Source organism: Lepidothrix coronata, unplaced genomic scaffold, assembly GCF_001604755.1.
Source record: "Lepidothrix coronata isolate B3197 unplaced genomic scaffold, Lepidothrix_coronata-1.0 Scaffold114, whole genome shotgun sequence".
NCBI lineage: Eukaryota > Metazoa > Chordata > Aves > Passeriformes > Pipridae > Lepidothrix > Lepidothrix coronata.
In genome coordinates, this window is record NW_016690294.1 from 540232 (window position 1) to 562273 (window position 22042).

The following is a 22042-nucleotide window of genomic DNA, read 5'->3' on the forward strand; positions in this document are numbered from 1 at the left end:
ATGAAAACATTGGTTTGTGTCCTTCTTCAATTTCAGAGAGTTATTACTGGATAGGATTGTGAAGTTGCTACAAAACAAAGAAAAAATATCAATCTATGACTGTAATTCAAAGTCTTTGTCCCTTCCTTGGCCTCAAGAGGAGGCAAAATAACTCCAAACTCAATCAGAGAATTATCATGAATGAATCACTGTTAAAACAACGTTGTGCCAAATGGAATTCTGCAATGACTGAACGAGGCTCTGTTACAAGCTGCATTTTCCTAACACAGTGAAGGAAAGAGAGAATGGTTATTCATCTCCATAAAACATCAGCATTCAGTGAGTCCTAAGGTGAATTACTTGGGCTGTTTTTATTAAACTGAGGTAAAGCAGACACAGTGAACAAAACTAAGGACCCAAACTTGCTGCACGAAACAAAATCTTTACAGGGAATTCAAACCACGTTCTCTTGGAAAACTTCTTAATCCCACTGAGTACCAGAAGAACATCTCTGACACTCACCTTGAATCCCACGTGCTGCACAAACCCACTCTCTGCATGCATCTGCTGGAGTTTCTGTTTCTTCAATTTTTTAAACTCTAACAGTTCTTTGTACTCGGGTAACTCTCGGTATGTTACTGGAATACTCTCTTCATCCTGTTCCCCAAACAGAAACACCCTCACTTTAGGATACTGTAACAAATTCTTTCCATAAATCATTATGTAGGATTAATAATGGTTGAGGAGAAGACAGCAATGTATTCTAACACAATGGGAAAATATTTCTAAAAACATGGCACAAATCAGTGTACCCAGCTAACTTACAGCTTATTTTCTATTATTTATACTCCATTATTTGCATTAAAACAAAACCCACGTTATCCTACAAACAAGTTTCGTCTGGTGAAGACCTGAGCTCTGGTATAAAGGAGAGAGCAGTGCCTAACTTTAATTTCTATTTTGTTTTTTTTTTCTCATCTTAGATGTCTAATGGCAATTTGCATATAATCCCCTTGTCCAGACATTGGGAGTAAAATGGCAGCTGCAGGAGCAGAGTCAGCTTTTGTTTGAGACAAAAAGAGAGTTTATTGTAGTTCCAGACACTGGGCAACAGATGATGTAGCTGAGAACTAAAATTTCAGGTCAGTTGTATCAAGTTAATTGACCTTTCTCTTCACTATTCCATGGAACGGTATGGACAAGGACTGTCTGTAGGGTAGTTATGATCACTGTTCTGAAGGTTCTTTCAGAAGAAAACTTACTTTTCACAGCTACTTTCAAAGCTGTGAAAGTATTAAGAACTAATGACAACATTTTACAGTTCAAAGAATTTCCATACAAAGTGAGATTTTGTGAAGACCCATGGAAGTCAAGCCAGTACCAAGCTCCCATTATATGTATTTTTCATCTGAAGAGTCAAACTTAAGAGTATTAACTTCTCACCTCTACCTGTCAGAATAAGGAGTGATCAGAAGCACCAGTCCATGACTGAAAGAGTAGAACTTTCAGAGTTATCCAACTTCTTCACCCCTTTACTGTCTCCTAACAGTAGAGAAACAATAATTGCTATTTTCCAGAAGTGATGAAGCAGTTTGGCTCCCTACAGGTTTGTGCAAACATCCTTGCCAGGGATCTACAGTAAATGGGTCTATTTTTCAAGAGACACACAATTTCTGTTTTATTCTCATCCAGTTTCCTTCAACAAAGGTTGAGGATCCCTCTGCTATGAAAGGACAGAAGTTCTAATTCAGGTGCTCCTTTCAAGACAACTGTTTTATTGCAGCAGCTCTACCTGGGAGATGTCACCTGTCTGCAAAGATGAGGAGCCTTTACTGGCACAGAGCAGTTTTCAGACCCTGCACCAACAGGAACATTCAGGCAGCAATTAAAATTCTTCTAATGTAGCCTAAATGCATGATTTCTTTGCACAAATCTGTGAAGACTGAAGATTCTGTATTATTTACTAAGTCAATTAAAGAAGTGAGGGAAAGAGGCTTGCTCTTTAGTATTCAATTGCTAAAGGCCTTATCAATTATTTAATTGTAATTATGAACCTATATAAAGGACTAGACTGCCAATGTTCAGAAAAATTGTGGTTAAATGACATGATTCAATTGTGTGGTGAAAAGCTACATCCTCTTAATATAAAACAGGGATTTTGCTTCCATGCAAATCTCAAGTTTTTCTGAGAAAAACTGCCTGTCACCAAAGAACTGTATATTGAATAAAGTATGCTTTTACAGCTCCCTGTGTGGACAATTCATTCTGCAATAGTAAGCAGCTGTATTCTGGAATAGTCAGACTACTCATAAAATTAAGAAATCACAACTGAAAAGTAAATGAACTCTGCTGGGAACAGTGTCTCTTCACTTGGAAATAACTCACTTATACCAAAATATAATTTTTCAGGAACAGTTATGCCAGTCAAGCTGACTGGTAACGTTCAGGCAAAATCTTTTGTCTTTACACAGGAATGGCACCTGGTAATTCCACCATGAAGTCAAAGAAAACCTCATTTTCTTGCTACACTGCATTTCTTCTGCACAGCAAAGTATTTTTCTCCAAGACAGTGACTGTCACTAAGAGACCTGACTTCTAACACCAGAACAGAATCCTGTACATTCATTTTGAACACAGTTTATGATCCTCTTTTTGCTTCCCAACTGCTTTTATTTTGCACTGATAATGGGGATCTCTTTGTAACTGAGCTCCCCTGTGTCTCCTACATTACTTCCAGTCAGAAATGTGTCCATCTGGAAATGCTGCACTACCGAAGGAAGATTATGCCAAATTAAACAAAAATCCAGTGGGGTGAGGGGAGTACAAGTCCACCATTATCACTGCAAAAATAACACAGCAACTTCTGCCCCAGTTAGAATAAATCCCACTTGATTTATGGTGCCCACATTTTTTAGAGTTAGGACACCACAGCAAACCCAAAATGTTTTAGAGAACTGGTCAGAACAGTTAGAAAATATGTATTTAAAAGTAATACAGAACAAAAGCATGTGTGCTCAAAAACACTTCCACTGTATCTCTTCTAAAATGCTTTTTGCTTTCCAAGCCCTTTAAGGTTCCTCCTGGAATATGTGAATTTATCAGGAATGTCTGTAGATGAACTAACAGACCACGTGAGTGAAGATGGGATTTGAGACTGAGAAACAGAGGAGTAAATTTAATAATTAAGGAATGCTGTGCAGTGCAGGTAAAAGTCAATGAAGAAAATGAATGGACTCCTAGTGGATGGCCTCAAGACTTCTGTTATGCAACAAGCTTCTCACACAGAAAAATAAATTAACAAGTCAGGTTCTTCAGTGGAAGCCCAGGAGAACCACAGTGGTTCACAGCAGCTGTGAAACCTGCCCAGCATCCCAGCAGTAGGAGATAGTCCCTCCATGACTGTGTGGAAATGGGAAGGACATTGGTCTAAATTCCTGCAGTATTATTGCACGTGATAAATTAGGAGAGCAGCACACTGCATGAAGTAGGAACTCACTGGGTTAGGATGTCTACTAGAATTTGCCTCTAAGAATACACAGATTTGCTTGCTGACTGGCAATTCAGTCTGTTAGTTCACACTTGCAAGTGGACTGTCCAAAATCCATCATTAATTCAGCCACTAAAAGGCCACAAAAAGCAACGAACAGCATTTGAGCTTCACCAGAGCTCAGCGTGACTTTTCTAAAACACACCTTTAACCAGAACCTCAGCCGTACAGTTAACATTATTTTCAAACCTATGTCATGCCAGATCACTTTTTGAAAACGTGCAGCTAAAACTTGTTTGAGCTCTTTCAGGACAAAACTGTTTCAATGACTTATTTTACAGATTTCCTTCCTGATTCGGTCGAAATATTTTGCTGTTGGAGGCCTTTATATTAACCATGTGTTTATACTCATGAATTTCATAGAATTTAATACTTGCTTGATGATATTTATTTTATGGTGAAGATGCCTAACCCTCACATTATTCACTAAACAAATGACAGTAAGCAAGACGTTCTCTGGTTTCAGTGACATACCGATACTTCCTCTTCTGCTGCAGTGTCCATATGGCTGTGAAAGCTGCATCTGTCATCATCCTCATCCATATAAACGGGAGGTTCATGGGATGTCATGAAAGTTGAAGGTTTGAAAAGATGTTTATTTAAAGGATGTTGCCGTCTACTTGATGACTAGGGTGAAAAAACGGTATATTTTTAAAAACAGCTCCTCAGTTATCATTTAAATAATCTTCATTGAGAAAAACCTGGCCAGAAAATTGGGCTTTTGCACTAAAAAAAAAAATCTATCATCTTGCTTATTATTTTTACTTAATCTCTGTAGCAGAGCCTCACACAGCTGGGGTTCTTCTCCCCATAACAAGTGAAATCAGATAAACAGGGCAACACTTGGTAAAAAAGCAGCAAGGAAGAGCCCTTCCCATAAAACCCCAACCATCCAAACAGATCAGACTGACAACAGGAGACAAAACACAAAGCAAAGCTGTGGCAATTCTCAAGACTGAGAACCAAAGCTCAAAAACATTAAAAAAGCTCCAATGGTGCGAGTTTGAGACTAAAAAAGAAGTAGTTTTGCTCAGGTCCAAGAGCCAAGAGACCAGTCCATGCTGGACACTTCATCAACTTCTTCTACTTGTGTCTTAAAAAAAATATAATCTATGTCTAAGCTAATTATCCATATTTCTTTCCTGGTCCAGGAGAGGAAAAGCAATTCATTCCACCATAAAGAACTGCTCTCTGAAGGTTTTTTTTCACTGTCACCGCCTGGAAAAGGAACCTAAAAAACACTAGGTGAGATAAATTACTCCATTAGCATAAATCTAAAACCTTTCAACTTTAATGCTGCCTGAAGGTGTAGAATGCATGCCAGTTTTAAAAGGCACTCAGCCCCTATTACTTATTCCCCAATGGAAGAATATTAAATATCAAAAAGAAGAATTTGGGGTGAAAGAAACTTTTTACTCAGCTACTTTGCAGACCAGCATCTTGACATTCTTCATGTCAAATCTGACATTCCTCAATTTAAAAAAAAGAAAATCAATTTAAAAAAAAACATGTAATACTGTGTTTATCTCTACAGAGGGATCCAGCATTATTTGACAGTTGTGCACAGTTTAAAGCAAAGGCAAAGATCACACAAGTTATCTCTGGATGTGTCTGCAGGGAGAAGCATCACGAGGAACTGGGATGAGCTGCACTGGCTCTGCTGGAATCAAGAAAGGAAAACCCTCTGTGCTTATATGGCAGCACTGTTATGCACACAGTTATGACCTAGGAATTTAACTGAGCATTTGAATTCTCTTTTTTTAACATTATCTACCTCTGCTAAAAAATGAATTGAAATACTACTTGAAAAGCAGACACTTAAAAATCATTTTTCCTCTGGGAAATGTATTTTCTGGATTAAGCTTAAAAGCAGGTGCACTAATGATATTATATAAACATTAAATTGAAAATGATAAGCCATAATTGAAGAACTGAGTACTAGAGTCCTACTTCTCTGATGCAGATTTATTTTCACCCACAGTAGATAATGGTTATACAGGAAAACAGACTCATGCATCCTGCTTGATTTCCTGTATCACTTGTCAGAAGAGATATTATGTCATATGAGTAGATACACAAAGCAACTTCAACGAGATGTTCAAGAACTGAATAGGCCTCTCACTTCTCCAGTAACCATTCTAAAAAAGCATCCTGGGCAATCCCCACGGAGAAATGCAAGTATTTCCTCGTGAAGCATCCCTTTTGACACAATTCCTTACATTAAACATCTCTCTGCTTCTTATTTCCCCACAGCTCTGTGCTTTAAGCCCCAGCAGCCAGTCCCCACAGCTCTATTACTGGCAATAAAGCAGATTTACAGCAGTTACACTGGACGTGCATCCTCCAGACCAAAATTAGGACCATCATCACAGAAGCATGGCCCAGGCTGCCAACAGCTCTTGCATTTCCTTTCTGCCACATTATGTTGTCTCCACTGGAGACCTGGGAACAACTAGAGCCTGGTGCAGTGCTGTCAATCTGGGCTCTAAGCAGACAGCTCTATTAGCAGCCTGAGAGCTCAGTTCCCCCACAAATGCTGTTTGTTTGATTTTTTTTTCATCTGCTCTGTTTCTTACACGGGCTACAAATACGAAAAGGAGATGATGCCTCAGTCCAGAGCAGGGCACAGTGACCTTCCTCTCACAACCTGGCAGTGAGGAGATGAATCACACTGGGAGAGCAGATGGAATGATTGGGTTTGTTCCATGTATAAAGCCCAAGAAAAACCTGCAGGAATGGGAGTGTTCCCGTGGTAGTATGAGAATGTCAAGAGTTTTCTAGAAAGTATCTTTTACTCTTGGTTATAGTGGGCTTAAAGAGCTTCATGGATCACTGTTCAAATTAGTGGACAATATGGTTAAAATGTCCCCCATGCACTGATTAAGTAATCCCATTATTTATCAAATACAGCATTGCACACATTCTGTAAAACAGTCTTTCCAAATAAAACTAAGAGGAAGGAAAAAAAGACATGTGACCAAGGTAATTTAAAGTAGTACAGTGACATAAAGAACTCAGAGGATTATGATTTTCAGAACTAAATTTCCCATGCCTTTTGAAATTAGTCCCACGGTATTCTTATATTATAAGACAGAAATTGGCCCCAACTGTACAAGTAATTTAGAATTCTGGCAGATGAGTATTTAAGGTACCAGTATTTCCAGCTGGTTTTGTCGGTTCTTCTGCCAGAAAGCACTTTTCCAAGAGACAAGGTGGCAGACAGAGTCATACCTGCACCTGCCCTGCCTCTGTTTATGGAGCAGAATAGTAGATTAAAATCCTGGTGAAAGTAAAACGGTGTCACCATGATGGGAGGCAAGCTGGAAAGCCTCCAGTGCACGCAGTTATTGTGTGCAGTGACTTCAGGGAACACAACTGGGGGTGTCTCACATTTTAAATCATTGGACACAAGCTGGGGGAGATCTTTCCGTCACCCCTCTGGCAGCAACTTTTGTTTCCAACTTTTTAAGGGATTCAACCTGCGAATTTGTCTTTTTGCAGGATCGGTGTAAGGTTTTCTCTGTTCTTAATCAGAAAACACCCCAGACAGCTGGATGCAGAAAAGTCATGTTACTCCACCAAATGCCACTGGAAAGGGGTTTTAATACTGTGGTAACAAACAAACTCCCCAAAAAAAACCAAACAAAACCACCCCAAAACCTGAGACTGCCCTCTTTCAATGCCTACAGTCCTCAACAGTACCCAGGAAGTACCACATTACCTAAAGCATGTGACTGGTCTGCACAGAAATTTAGTCTTTTCTTTTGCAAATTAACATTTCTCAGGACTATAACCTTTTCTCATCCACACCAAGATCAGGAAAAGCACTGCATTTTAATGGTCATTTATATGGCCACATTATTTTAATCATCATGTTGCAAATCAAAACATGACATTTCAGTCTGAAGCCTATGATTGTGCTAATTGAGCATGCTCAGTTATATGTAATTTTATATGGGTTTGTTAATTAGAAGATTACTGTATAATATGAATTATAGGGCTTTTCTTCTTCCAACAGGGTTTTCATTATCACTTTTTGATCAATTATAGTAAATTTACAAATGAGAAAAGGAGCCTAATTCAATCCTATTAGTTCAGTTGCAAAACATTCTCTTTTCTGACACTCCATGTCCCCAAGAGCTGTCAGTGTGAAACCAGAATTACCATCCACCTCACTCCACAGTGCCACTGGCAAAAGAAAAAGATTACTAAGTAAGAAACACATGCAAGGTGGAACTAGTTAGTAAGAATGCACTCATCAAGACTTAAATCTGTTAAAAATGTTAATGATGTCGACTCAACTTGCACAGAAATGCAACCAGAAACACAGAATTTCTGAATATTGTCTCACCTTTTTGGAATATAAATATAAGTTTGGAGTTCTTCCCGGAACTGGAATACCAGCTTTAGTCAGTTTAATAAAATATTTTTGTACTCTACTGGCAACCTAGGAAAAAACCAACATGGCACAGTTAGCTGTCAAAGGAAATGTAAGTGCTTCTTCACTTTAAAGTTTTGCCAGTGTTGCTACACTGGTTCAAAATATTAGGACAAGAAATCTTCCATTTTTCCTTTGTGACGATTAATCTAACTGGTACCTATCTTGCAGTGCTACATTTGTAATCTTTCCAGACACTCTGGCAGCTTTCAGAGGAAAAAAATTACCATTCTTTAAATATACACAGAAAATCTAGAAAAAAATTGTGACAGAAAGAACTTCAGTAGCTTGTTCCCTGCTGAAGCTGAACTTAACTCATTCTTAACAATGGCAGGTACATTGTACAGAGTTTCCATGCAGAAAGGATCTCTATATTTTATTTATGAAATATGTGAGCACGCCTTCATTTTTCAGGTATGGAGAAATACACCTGTAAGCATAAATATGATCAGAGATGAGGTAATCCTGCATATTGAAATAGTTCACTGTGCTTTCAGCTGAAACAGAAGAAATTAAAATACTATAAACAAGGAACATCAGCATTTTTTACTTCTTGTCAAAATGGAGACATTCTGTCATTTTAGGGGAAGAATTCCAGTAAGTCAAATGCAGAAATACTTGGTGTCTCTACATCTTTGTCTGCTGTAGATCTCAGCCCCAGTACAGAACTAATTCTTCTGTCTGTGATACGATTCTAGAGTACTGAGGAGCAGGAAATTCAGCACTCCAGTGTAACTCAGTCTGAGCACAGTTGGTGTCACTCCATTTTCTGTATAAAATTAAATGCATGCTGTCAAAATCTAATGAACAACCAGGTCTGGCAGCTTTGTCATGGGCTCTGGGGCACTTTTAACATTCTATATTTGAGATGGAGTATGAGGGTTGCAGTGATATTAGTGAACTGCAGGCCCTGCTCTTACATTCTGTGATTACTGAAAATATACTGAATTTTCTTTACTGATAGTAAAAAAAAAAAAGTCAAGAAAAGCAATTGCTTCTCCAAGTGTTTAACCTGTTACCTGCTTTGCTGTTCTGTTTCCCAGTTCATCAGCTATTTTCTGCCACCGTCGGGACTCCACTTCCTCTGGTGGATACTTCAAAAGCAACTGCTCAAGTTTTTTCTAAATCAACAGTGAAGAAGAATAAATACATTTTTCCTAGCAGAGGTATAGGCTGTCAAGAGGTAAGTATCTACAGACATGTGACCCTGAGCTCCCAAGTGCTACAAACATTGTCACACAATTTGCTTTTATGCTCATGTGTGTTATCCCAGCTACAAAATTAAAGAGTTTCCCGTTACCTGTTCCTCTACAGTCCACAGCTGGTTAAAAGTTTCAGGTTTGGTCTCATCACAAAGTCGCCCTCTTATCATCTGCTCAAATACAGGATAGAAAATGGAATAAGTGTTTAGAGAAAGTGTGGTCAGGATAAATGCATCTGAATCCTTCTCCTCCCTAAGTAAAACCAAACCCACACCAAATGAAGGCAGGAGAATTTGAAGTAAAATTTGCCTTAACCAAAGGTAAGTTCCTGGATTTGAGGACATGAATGACATACCAGCACCAATATGAACATCTGAGGTAACAGGTAAGATTATTCACATATGCATATTGAAAAAAAATTAATAAATTTAAAACTACTACTCTGTAAATTTTTTTTCTTTCCTGTTTAATAACTACCTGTGGACGACTGTTGGTAGAACCTTCTGGACCATCACTTAAAGGCAAGACAGAGTATGACACAGACTCTCCATCCTTCTTGGGATCCAAAGGACTTTTTGGTCTTGCAGGTATACCTACTGTGAGCAACACAAAGAAAGAATTACTAAACCTCCCCACTGGCCATTTCCTTCTCGTGACACTCGCCCACTTTTCCATTACCTTTGTCAAAAATCAGCTTCACTCTCCTACTGTTACGTTTTCGGTTCTTGAATTCTCTCTCAAAGTTCCCAAGGCTAGTGGTGTATTGGTCCCAGGAGATCTCAGGGAGCTGAACAACTCTCTGAGGATATGGAAGACCCATATCAACCTGAAAAAAACACCAAGAATGCAGAGTGAAAAGCAATATTTAATAGCATTGCTCTACACCCAAACAAAAGCTACAAATACTGGAACGTTATGAAAACCCGACACTGCTTTTAGCTAACAGCAGGATTGGAAATCAGAGCTTTTGAAGTGCCATGCAGCACACAGGCTTTTTAAGGAGAAGGTTTCTTTCAAGAATAATACACAACAGTGCATATAAAATATGCAGCGGCACGGTCAATGATGGCTTATTGAGCAGACAACTTTAAGTGTGTATTCATAGCTGAAATCAGGTGTCTCCAACTTTAGTATCCTCTGACTGCCTATCTGCTTTTCATTAAACATGCCATTTGCTCAGGATCTGTGCCTTTCTTAACACAGGAGCCCATAAGATCCAGAGTTTTATCATCTGATAAATCCCCTGAAATTCTCCCATCAAAGAAATCAATGTCTGTTTTACACTGATTTTCCTGTCTTACACCTAGAACAAAACTGTTGTAAAGCTCACCTCTATAAATAAAGGTCAACTCTGTGACTATCATTCCTTTGGTTTTCAGACAAAAATACACCAGACACTTGTCTTCAGCATTCCCCCATAAAATGACTATCAAATGCAACACTCTTACATCATGCACACTATGAACTCCTCTCAGAATTTAACACAAAGGCTACTACTGAAACCAAGGGGCTTCCAGGTCTCTACAACTCTAGGAAAAGAGCACCATAAAACACCCACTTCATTCCTCACTCAAATACAACATGTTGCTACCAGACTAGAAGGTCAAGTATTCAAGCTGAAAACATGTTTTCAGTATTCCTGTTACTACAGGGTTGGTTTTTTTTTTAAAGCTTCAAAACAAAATGTTTCCTTATCAAACTGAATTCTCCTCTCCCAGACAATATTCTGTTGTCTGTAACTCAGGTGTGTTTTCTAGTGTTCCTTTTGGGTTTAGGTTATGAACTACATTTCCTGTTCTTAAAGAAATACCCTAAAAAAATCACTCAAAGCACAACATTTCATTTCTCACATGAGAAAAATCAGGAGTTTTTGATCTGATACTTCCCAGTCGCCTGCAGATTTCAGGTTGTCTTAAAATACCTACATTACGATTAAGAAATTTAAAAATCACATTTCTACGTACCCAAAAAAGGGAAAGAAAGTGTATCTAATAAAATCATTGAAGACCTATGTCTTACAGATCTAAGAAGAAATCAAAGGGCTATTGCTGCTCAGCAGATAGAGGACTTTAAACTCATAATTTTTATGCAAGTATACACCTATATTGATGCAAGAATATACCTATGCTCCAATTTCTACAGATGATGAATTACTAGTTATTAAAAAAAAAATCCAAGTAAGACTTAGGAAAAGCCCATAGAAATACCTTCTTCTGGAGTCTTTCCACAAATCCAATAGGATCTTTCAGTGCTTCTCTCTGGTGTCTGCCTAAACTTTCAAGGTCTTGAACTGCTTGAGTCCGTTGAGCCTCGAGTACAGCAATCGTCTGTAACAGTCTCTGATAACTACAGAGACAAAGGAAAACATCTCACTGATTGGCCTTTCACAGAGACCCCCCAGCTAAACACTGGCCATGGTTAGCTACTCCCAGATTTCACAGCTTATCTGAAACATTTCATTGACATTTTTACTGAATTACGTTAAAAATATATCAAATATGTTTGAAGTAGTAGGTGAAATAGAAACCCGTAAAGAAAAAGAATTCAACTCTCCAGTGATGTCCTTTAAATGTAAATTCTGTACTAGCTAAAGCAATGTGGTATCAGGGACAACCTCTATTCATATTCTCAACAAGCTTTGCTTACAAACTTAAAAATACCACCCAAAAAAATGACCTAATTTCTCTTCCACTTCACTATCAGCTTCCTTCTGCCCCAATAAAAATTACTCTGCCACAGAACTTTAACATTTTGCTCAACTATGCACAGGCTGGACAGGAATGGTTTGGAAACTGTATCTCAGCATTTTGTAGAAGCCCCACCCTAGAGCAGAATAAAAGAATCATTTATGAAAGGTAACAATAAACCAAGGAATGAGCAATTTGCAAAATAAACGCAGAGAAAACAGATTCCTCTAAGAATACAGAAGTTGAATGAAAATGTTGGTGTCCCCTCAAACCTGCCATCCCAGATTCACACCATTTTGGCCATTTAACAGACACTTTTGAGCATCCCTGATGTGACTGCTGTACCTGCACCCCAAACTGGTTTGGATGAAGCTGACTCAGAGGCAGGAGATCACATATTTTAACACAGCCTTTAAAAAAACAGTTACCTACATTTAATACCCTTTATTAGCTCTAAAGTTACAGCTGCCCATTTCTGACATTACCCACGGCCCCCCTTGTTGTAAATTATTATGTATCAACTTTTTTTCCAAGAAAACGTTTTCTGACATTTAATATTACAACTGCAATTTAGTCCAGCACAAAATACAACCTAACACATACTAAAATCAGGCAAGAGCTATTCGCTGCTACAGTATTTCCTAAGTTTTCTTTCTGTTCCCTTATTGCTAAAGCCAAGATAAGCTCAGCACAGTGAATTCCATGTGCAGGGCAGAAAAGATCCAGAGGTTACTGAGCTAATGCAAGTTTTCCAATGGACTGCACTAGTAATTGGGAAAGGGTGTAAGTGAAGTAAACAGCCTCAAGCCAAAATACAGGCTTTGTACCTTCAAAAATTTAAGTTTCTGCCTAGACTGCTGTCTCCCCATGAAAAAGGGTCATTTTCTTTCCACTCAAATGTAACATCTGAAAACATAAAATACAGCTATACTTTCTGAAGTTTAAAACTAAAATAATGAGCTGGTTTAAAAACAGTAGGACACAATTCTGATGTAAATTTATTACTACTTATATGAAATAGGCCATTAATATATGAACTTGGACCACAGACAGCCTGTTTCCATCAGCAGGTGCCAAAACTCAGGTTAACACAGTCATGGTAACAGAGGCTCAGCAACGTGCACAAATTTGCATCTAAAAAAAAAGGCAGGTATTTATTTAACATTCTTCTCTTGAGCTATTTTACCTTATTTATTCAAACTGTATTTAAGCGATTGCTTTTCTAAATGAAATGGAAAGAAAATAATTTCATTTAAAATATCAAAACATACAGAAGAAAAAAAAAAAGCAACCAAACGTTGGAGATTTAAATGAAGGGATAATTGAATGATTCACACGTGTAAAGTAAGGGATGAAATCATCTTAAGGAGGTGGCCTTAAATAATTTACTCTGAACGGAAAGAAATGAGTTTACATTTGGGGAGAAATAACAACAAAACAAGAATATTGAACTCCAGTGACCTCCCTTATTAAAAAAAATGTGACCCCACTGGTCTTCATGGAAATAAGCAAAAATACAAGGATGTTGGGATCATTTAAAAACACAACATGTGATGTTGATCTGTGGCTACAGAGCAGCAGGACAGTGAAATAATTCAAGACACAAAAGGGGTTTTTGAACAAACTGTTCCTACAGAAACATCTCCCAGCACTTTTTTACACCTCTGCTAAGAAATGGGTTAATTTGGAGCTATTTACTTTAACTTCCATATATTCTGAAGCCCTAGCATAAGACTGCAATTTTGCCAGGCCATTATCAGAAGTACTGAAACACACAAAAATGTGCATTTTGGGGTCTCACACTGCCAAGGGAAAAAACTGAAAATACTGCTCCTGAACCACTACCCTGCCCTTTCAACTCCACCATGACTTTTGAGAGCACTCCATGGCTGTGTAGCTTAAGTTTCAAACCAACCCTGTTTCTGCAGGTTTGTACAGGCTCTCTGGCCCTCCATGACTGTAATAAAGCCAAACAGCTCTCTGAAAAAGCAGCAACACACACACTGAGCACTTTCTTGAAGCCTCTGTCTGTTCTGGCCCCTTAGTCCCAAACGTTAACATAATGTTTCTACACAAAACACACCATGCAAATAATTTCTAGGACTGTTAAAAAAAAAAAAAAGGGGAAAAAAAGCCAGCTAACAATTTTACTACCCATCTTTCCAGGTTCTTTGTAAGTAAGCACAGTTCTGATTCAAACTACCTCCTGCAGTTGTGTTAAAATTCTCCAAATTTGAAAGGCTAATAAAGGTAAAGTAACCAGATCCTGCAAAACTGGCTCCACCTTTCAACAAGGCAAAGAGCAGCCAGCTCTAAATCATCCAGCTACAGTTCCATCACTTGCTCTGAAAGGTCTCTCAGTAATTACCAATAAAAATTATCTCACATCCTTTGCCAAAACAAAACAAACTCGTACAACTAAATAATCTCACAGCCATGCCCCCTACACTGACTAAGTCACACTTTTCCTCAGGGTTAAATAAATAAATAATAACTTGTTGGCACATAAAAATCCCGGGGCAGTTTTTCTTTGCAGGAAAACTTTCGCTGCAGAGAATGGAATTCTTGTGTTTCCACAATCCCAGTATTGAAACACTCTTGTAATTTTACTTAAATTATGTTAATTGCCAGGAATCTTCTGGATGAACACTTGAATTCAGTATAGTACAGAAACAGCTCCGGTATCTCTGTGCTGAAAAACCTTGATATACGTGGCTTTTTGAGGGACTAATATTTAAAGAAAGAAAGTTACTTCTTACAGATTGATAATGATCAGCAGGAATTCCTGCTGCTCCCGTTTTTCTTTGGCAGTGATAAATATTCCACTCTTTTGGATTGCTCCATGAAATAACTATCACAGAGCAGAGCCAGCTTTATGCCAGTCCTGCCACCAGCAATTCGTTATTCCCCTGTTCATCTCCATGCCCCTTGTTCCAGCAGTGAGAAGGGGCACAGCAACCTCCTCTCTTGCCTGTGACAGAGCTTGAGAACAGCGAGGCATGTTTCTTAAATTTACTCATTTTTTATACTAAATGACTGGGCATCAGCCTGTAAAAGGGGCCACGTCATTCAGCACTTTTACATAAATTACTTTCATTATTACAATAAGGGTCATTCAAGTCACAGAAGCCAGTCCCTCCCTGCTTTCTGAAGGTTTCCTTTCCCTTGAAAAGACTGTACTGTACTTTAAACCTTAATCAAATGAGTGAGATGAGAAACTGATACTACAAAATGAAGATTTCTAACTTTTAGGCAGCTAATTTAAATCAGTGGATGGCATAAAGTGGCTGCTGATTACATTCACACCAAGAAAAAAAAATCAATTCAAAATCAATATCAAAAGACAAACTCACTTAAAATTACTTTATCAACTTACTTGCCTCACTTCATTTAGTACCTTGCAAAGGAAAGTACTTTGATGCCTAAATAAAAAGAAGTGATTTATCCTCTTGACTTATAAAATGCTGTGCAGCTGGTGGTCACCAATTCCCACTCCTAAAACTAACTGCACTTCTACAGTTATACAGTTCACACTATGGTAAGACGTGTAGTATCATCAATTTGAGGGCTTTGACAGTAAAAATACGTGTACCATAATTTAGAAATAGTGATTAGTTCCTGTGCAGGTAGGAATTGTTTTACATGAAGGAGTATACATGTCTCATAATAAAACATGGCTAAAATATACGTTGAAAAAACCTTGTTAATTCGTATTTCCAAGAGCTGTGACACCAAACCCGTCTGTATCAGTCACATTTGAGCAAGTCTTTGTTTCATTGCCATCTGCTGGCACTCCAGCAAAGTACAGATTACAACCTGCTCTCCAACACCCAAGTCATTTATTACTCTGGATTTTGGTTTAATAACAGCAATTCAGGAAAAAAAATCCCTTATTGGATCCTAAGACAAGAAAGTATTGGATATTAAACATAAGACTGTAAATTATTGTAGGAAAAGGGAAACATTAATTGCATTTAGAATTTCCAAGTTACCCAAGGACTGGCTCCCTGGAGAAATGTGGGGAGTTAGATCAAACACAATCCTGTCATTTCAAAGCAGCAAGTGGGGATTTTTGTTTGGGTTTTGTTTGTGCCCACAAATAACAGAAAATGCTCTCAGCTTTTAAGGTTGGCCTGAAGTCTTTGCCAGTGTGACAATACAGTAATTTTGACATGAAATTTTCTTGCCAATTATTCTGCTACTCATCCAAGATTTAAAAAAATCTCCAATTTCACTGTGGAAAGGGGCTGGGATTCAGTGCTGGACTCAGGATGCAGAGGATGCAGAGTGGCCCTTCTTTGATCTCCCTTCAGAAACAGAGCAGAGTTTAAGGGCATAATCAATAACAGTAATACACACATCGACCCCTGGGAGGACTCAGAAAAGCACCTTTGCCTGGAGAAAGCAGCATATGGCAGGTTTTTACTTACCTAAAGCTCAGACACTGACCAAGATAATCTACTTACAGCCATTTCTACAACTCATCACGGAATTGCTTCCTACTCTGGCTTAACCTCCTTACACACTCTGTCATTTACTGCACTTTCACTGCCCATATTTAGTATTTGTGCTTCAGACCTTTTAAAATACTTCAAAGGTAAGTAAATAATTAAACTGCACCTCCATTTTATACATTAAACCAAGTATACATTAGATGGCTTCTCCAAGGAACAGAAGACAAATCACTATTTCTGACTGCCATCCTCACACCTATTTAAAACAAAAATAGAACTGAGCCAAAAAGCACATTTTTCTAAAGGACATTTTTAAGAAACCAACAAATCCTAAAGCAAAACAAAAAATTCCACTGCAGTGTTTCATCTGGATGCAAAAGAACTGTTTTCCACTCCAATTTTTGCCTGCCTTCTAACTTTCATAGCTTCAGACTTCATATTTCAAGCCTCTGAACAGTATTTCATTGGTTATGAGCCCGTGATGTCCCCTCCTTTCTTAAATTCCTAACTCTTCCCCACAAACAGAACACCCACTCACAAATTTCTATGGGCTTCATTCTTGGCAAGAGCTGTCCAACACACTCAGTAGGATTTACTATCAGATGTACAAAAGCACCTTCATCAAATATCCACATTTCCAGCAAGTTTTCAGAATTTTTAGCAGCAATTAGGTCTCTGTGCCTCTAAACAAACATGGAACTTGTTTCAGTCTTGTCGACAAAACAGCATCCAACAGTCCTCCCTCAGTTAATACATTTTATAATACAGCCTTTTGATCTTCCCCTGACAGCACTTTCCAAAGTATTTGTCTGCAGGGAAAAAGAAACAGGTCCCTGTCATTCCTCTGTTTTCAAGGCTTGGATGTACATGAGATAATGGCAGTAAAATTGTTTCCTTCCCAAGGGGCACAGACAGACAGACTGACAGCACATCCTGATCTTTTTCTCCTCCCCTCTCATCATCTCTAATGGCAATGGTCCCAATTCCTTTGCAGAGGGAATACACCACACAGATTCCTCCAGAACACACACTTAGATTTTCCTCTCCAAAAAGATGGTGGGAAAGCAACCCTTCAGAAGGGGCTTCTGACCCAACTGTACAGAAATCCTCTGATAAAAAGGAATCAGAGACAGTTCACAACACTGATCATTGAACTCCTTCAGCTCACTCTACGTCAGCTTTTGCAGGTTCTCACCCAAGGAAGACACACACGTGCCCAATTATTTAGGTGCATATTCTTGCCACAGGAACAAATGAACATGTTCCCCTCAAGTAACTGAATGACAAGAATATTATGTACAACCATGAGTAGATGAATGTTCTAACAGCAATACAGTCATTCACTCAACATTCTTTGGCTAAAAAAGGGGAAGAAAAGTTAGAAACAAGGAAGAAAATTAGTAAATGTGTATTTTTATTACTAGTCACTATAATAAACCATGGACACAGCTGGTCCTTGGCTCAGGAAGCATAAAACTTTCAAAGGCTGTTAGAGAAAACAACAGCAATATTTTCACCTTGAACTATCCAAAGCGAAATAAAGGTGTGCAATCATGAAAAATTACAAACCACCTGGTTATTCCTGCCACCAACAAAGTTCAAAGGAAACCAAAAAGGAGGATATTTCCTACTGAAGCCAGTAATGGGGTAATTTCAAGCTGGTTTAGTTAAAAACTGGCAAGTAAAGGCACACACATCCTCACAGCACAGGGCACAAACAGCATCTTCTCATTTTCGTGGTGGCCTTGTTATGCTTATTAATATTTTAGTGAACCACTTGTCCACCCCTTCCAAACAGGGAATTATGGTGACATAATTTATTCCTCGTGCCACCACACGTGCTTTACACTGATATAACTGGTATAACCACATTTTACTGCTCCTTTTAAGTGTTCCTTATGTGTGTGGCCAAAACCAGAGCCAGAGCTTTACTCTCCACACAGCAGTGCTGGGTCAATACATTACTGCCCCATCTTTTCGTAGTTTTCTCTCCTTTTTCTTTTTTTAATCAGGACCAAGAATTTCCACTTGGTTCTGATATTTGTTCTTGCATTTGATATTTGCTGAATTGCATGACTGAATTGCATTTGATACTTGTTTCCAACTGGTATTTCCTACACCTCAAAATCATTTTTATTATTTACTGATACTTAATTTTCCAGTTTAAATGAATTTACTATTAAGGAGCCTTAGAAATGGTATTTCCAAATTAAATTTTTACATTCTTCTGCATTAAAATAGTAATTTTGGGGGTGGTGGTAGTAGGGGTTTTTTTTAATAATTGTGTATTTTCTGCTTCCGTGATTTTTGATCCAAGTGGGAACGACAAGTGAATTCCTGTGTCCTCCAAAAACTGGCAGCTTAGAAAGGGCAGAGACCACGAGCACTGTCTCCAGGAGAGAAAGCCAGCAGAATGCAACTGTTACTCTTCCCATTCCACAAGCAATCCATCAGCCCACACACCCAGAGGTGCTGCACCAAGGCAGCCAAGAGGGAAAAGCATCCCTGTGCTGGAGAGTTCCCACTCTCTCTCCCAGGGCTGGATTGCTGCAGTGGGGGACTCTGGGAGGTGGGATAGGCACAAAACCAGGCAAAGCAGGAGAGAATTCCAGGGGTAATGGACACAAATGCAAGAGAAATCAAGCTTTGCTTTCCACTTTAAGTGAGGACTGCAGGGTCTGCTGGTGCTGTTCCCCAGGACTGGGGTTGGCAACACCGTCACTGTGTTCAGAGAAACAAAAACCCATCTGACAAAGGCACTTGACATTTAAAGGCTCCCAGAGTCTGCCCATCAGCAGGCAGGGAAAAGCTGAGGCAGCACATGCCCAAGGCATTATCTCTTGCAAACAGCTCTGGTGTTTATTGAACAGTTTATGTGATTATAAGACATGATTCTATGATTATACAATACTCCTAAGCTAAACCTGCAAAAAATTTGTGTCACGTAACTTTTCCATTGACAAGTCTTTATAGACAGAAATTATTTTATGAAACATGATAAAGTATTGCTGGTAGTAAAAAAAATCTCAGTATACTTCATATTTTAAGCTGTAGTAGAATATGAGGATTTCAACAATAAATGTGGTCACATGCCTGTTACAATATCACATTTTAATAACACAATTACCTGCAAAACCAAACTGGAGTCGATCAGAAACTCATATTACAAGTTTCTAATTGATTTCCATTACATTTCTATTTTGCAGATCAAGCAGCTGCAGCATCCAACTTCTACATGACTTTACTTAAAGACACTTTTATTTTTTGTTCCTTACTTAAAACACAGACCAATCTACCAAACTGCAGAAACTACTGTCTGAAAAAACACCAATTTTCCATATGTTTTAGTTTTACAGAAATAGGGAGTTTAAGAAAAATATCACTGTATGCCACAGCACTTTTGTGAAATGAAGGATGAATTAAAACACACTGTAATCTAATACATATGGCATGTATGCATTTTTTAACTATTAACTTCTATTTTTCTTCACCACTGAAAATGTACACTCATCAATTCTTCTGTATTGATGTCACAGTCTATAAGTTAATCAGAGGTATTAAATCTACTACAAAAAGTATTCACTTGATTTACACCTTTTCTTCCTTAAGATGAAAAAAGTCAGAAACAAAGTCCCCACAGACTAAAATTGTATGTCTCAGGAAAATGAAGAATTAGCTGTTCAAAGCTCCATGACATGGTTACAAAGGAATGTCAGGAGTATCTGATTTATCTGGACATTGACATAAATCCCTACTGTGTGAACAATTTTACCTTAATTCTGAGACATACAGCTGATATATGAGGATAATTCACAAAATTGATCTATTATTATTATTATTATTAGCCAATATATATGAAGAGAGACACGGATACTTTGTCTTTTCCACTTAAGGAAAAAACGTGGTGCAGGTAAAATGAGAAGATTAGAGAACTGGAAATTTAGGAATAGGATTACATAACAGTTACACCTCAGGAATATTCTGTTTAAGGCAGTTCTTGAATAACTGGTACTGCAAGGGACTATTCTGACAATAGTCAAGTGCAGTCAGATGAACTTCTATGCAGAATTGTTTAATCTGATTCTTCAGGAGAAAATCTGTGAGTGAACAAAACACCAAACCTATACCACAGGAAACTTCACAAACGTTTCTTTTCTCCCATTTATACAGTATTAAAAGTGGATCAAAAGAGAAACAGCATTCCTGTGAATTGTCAAGTGTATATTAAATGTGACCGTGTGATCCTACAGGGTCCTCTGTCTTTCCAAGGTCTCTGCAACAACACAACCCATCACAGGGAAGAATTCACAAGACTGGCTTTTCAGAGGTGTATTAAAATCTTCCATTTAATCTGTCTTCATTTTAAATGCCAGTGCAGCTATTATGATTTTAAATACTATGAAATAATAAAGAGACATGAAAATACCCATCTACTGAGCAAACATAAGGTCTTAACTCCTGCAATTAAATGCCTGTAGGCAACTGCTTGTATCTAATTCTTGTGTTTTATTGATCTCACCCACAGCCCTAAGTGGTTCCTGTAAGGCCAACTGCACTTCACAGAATCTCAGAAATGCACTGTATAACACATTATATGGAGGTGAAAACTCAAATTCCTCAGTTACATTTTCATCTAGAACCCAGAGCTAAAAGTCAAATTGAGATTTTGAGATTTCTCCCCTTGTGCAACCTAATAGCTGCCAAGCATTGCAAATCTCCAAAGCAAGCAGAGAGGAAGAAGGAGAAAAAAAAAAGAAAGAAAAAAGGGCACTAAATGAAACATTGGGCAAAGGGGAAAAAGTACTGAGAATAAAACAGTGAACAAGATAGAAAATTAAAGTAAGCTACTGCAGAATGAGAAAGAATTACACTATAAAAAGATACAGCAAAGAGATATGAGAAACTCCTGAGGAAAGACATATGCAAAATACTGAGCACAGCACATAAAATTCAGCAGTGTAAGAAGATTTAAATCTACAAGTTCAGTCTTGATGAAAGCATCTCAAGAGAAAATGCAAACGGTTCTGAGCCAGAACACAGAAGCAAAATTCTCAAATATGCACCAAACCATATTTTTCTGAGAGGAATTACAATACACAAAAATTCCAATTATGTGCGTAGCAACAGAAAAATTAACATTAGCAATACTTTACAACTACACAACCCCCCAGATCAGTCTGTTATTATCTACAAGAATGTCTGTGTTGTGGTAAAATTTCTGTTTAGAGATCTCATATCTGTCTTTGTAGGAGAGATCTATTTTAATAGAGAGGTTGTGGGAACATCCATCATTTCAGCCTTCTCTCTGAATAATAATATTCTGTAATCTGTGATGGTTATTTTTCCCATTATATAATCCAGTTTTCCCAGAAATATTAATACATGAATGTTGTTCAAACACGTCAGGATTCAAAAAGCAACAAAATTCATACAGAAATACTACAATATACACTTAGTTGTTCTCCTTGTAGCAAGTCTTATCAACAGCTCTTGAAGGTTTTGGGATATTCCTGTTTTATCAAGTCACAATAATTTCTTGGAGAGTGCAAACAGCTGTATGAATATGCATGTCATCGAGCCATGTAATGTAACAAGGAATAATGTAAGTTTGCAGCTATATCAAATTGCTTCTATGACACACAGGAATATAGATTTTTTTTTTTCTTCTGTGGCAACATTCAAAGAATGATATTAATGCCTTCTTGGAGCTAGACAAGATGCTAATGTCTCTCTGA

At 38.0% G+C, this 22042-nt stretch overlaps 1 protein-coding gene across 2 annotated transcripts in view; it reads right to left on the reverse strand.

The window, feature by feature from the left end:
* ZZZ3 (zinc finger ZZ-type containing 3) overlaps positions 1-22042 on the reverse strand; it is a 51241-nt gene that overhangs the window by 4326 nt on the left and 24873 nt on the right. Inside the window, exons 4-11 of one of the 2 annotated variants that reach the window (XM_017824896.1) lie at positions 11374-11512; positions 9845-9992; positions 9644-9759; positions 9265-9336; positions 8984-9085; positions 7878-7973; positions 4001-4153; positions 502-636 (exon numbers count right to left, since the gene is read on the reverse strand). In XM_017824896.1, the coding sequence (XP_017680385.1) occupies positions 502-636; positions 4001-4153; positions 7878-7973; positions 8984-9085; positions 9265-9336; positions 9644-9759; positions 9845-9992; positions 11374-11512 (961 nt within the window). Of the gene's footprint in view, positions 1-501; positions 637-4000; positions 4154-7877; positions 7974-8983; positions 9086-9264; positions 9337-9643; positions 9763-9844; positions 9993-11373; positions 11513-22042 lie in introns of both variants that reach the window. The other variant, XM_017824895.1, reaches the window with a different exon arrangement.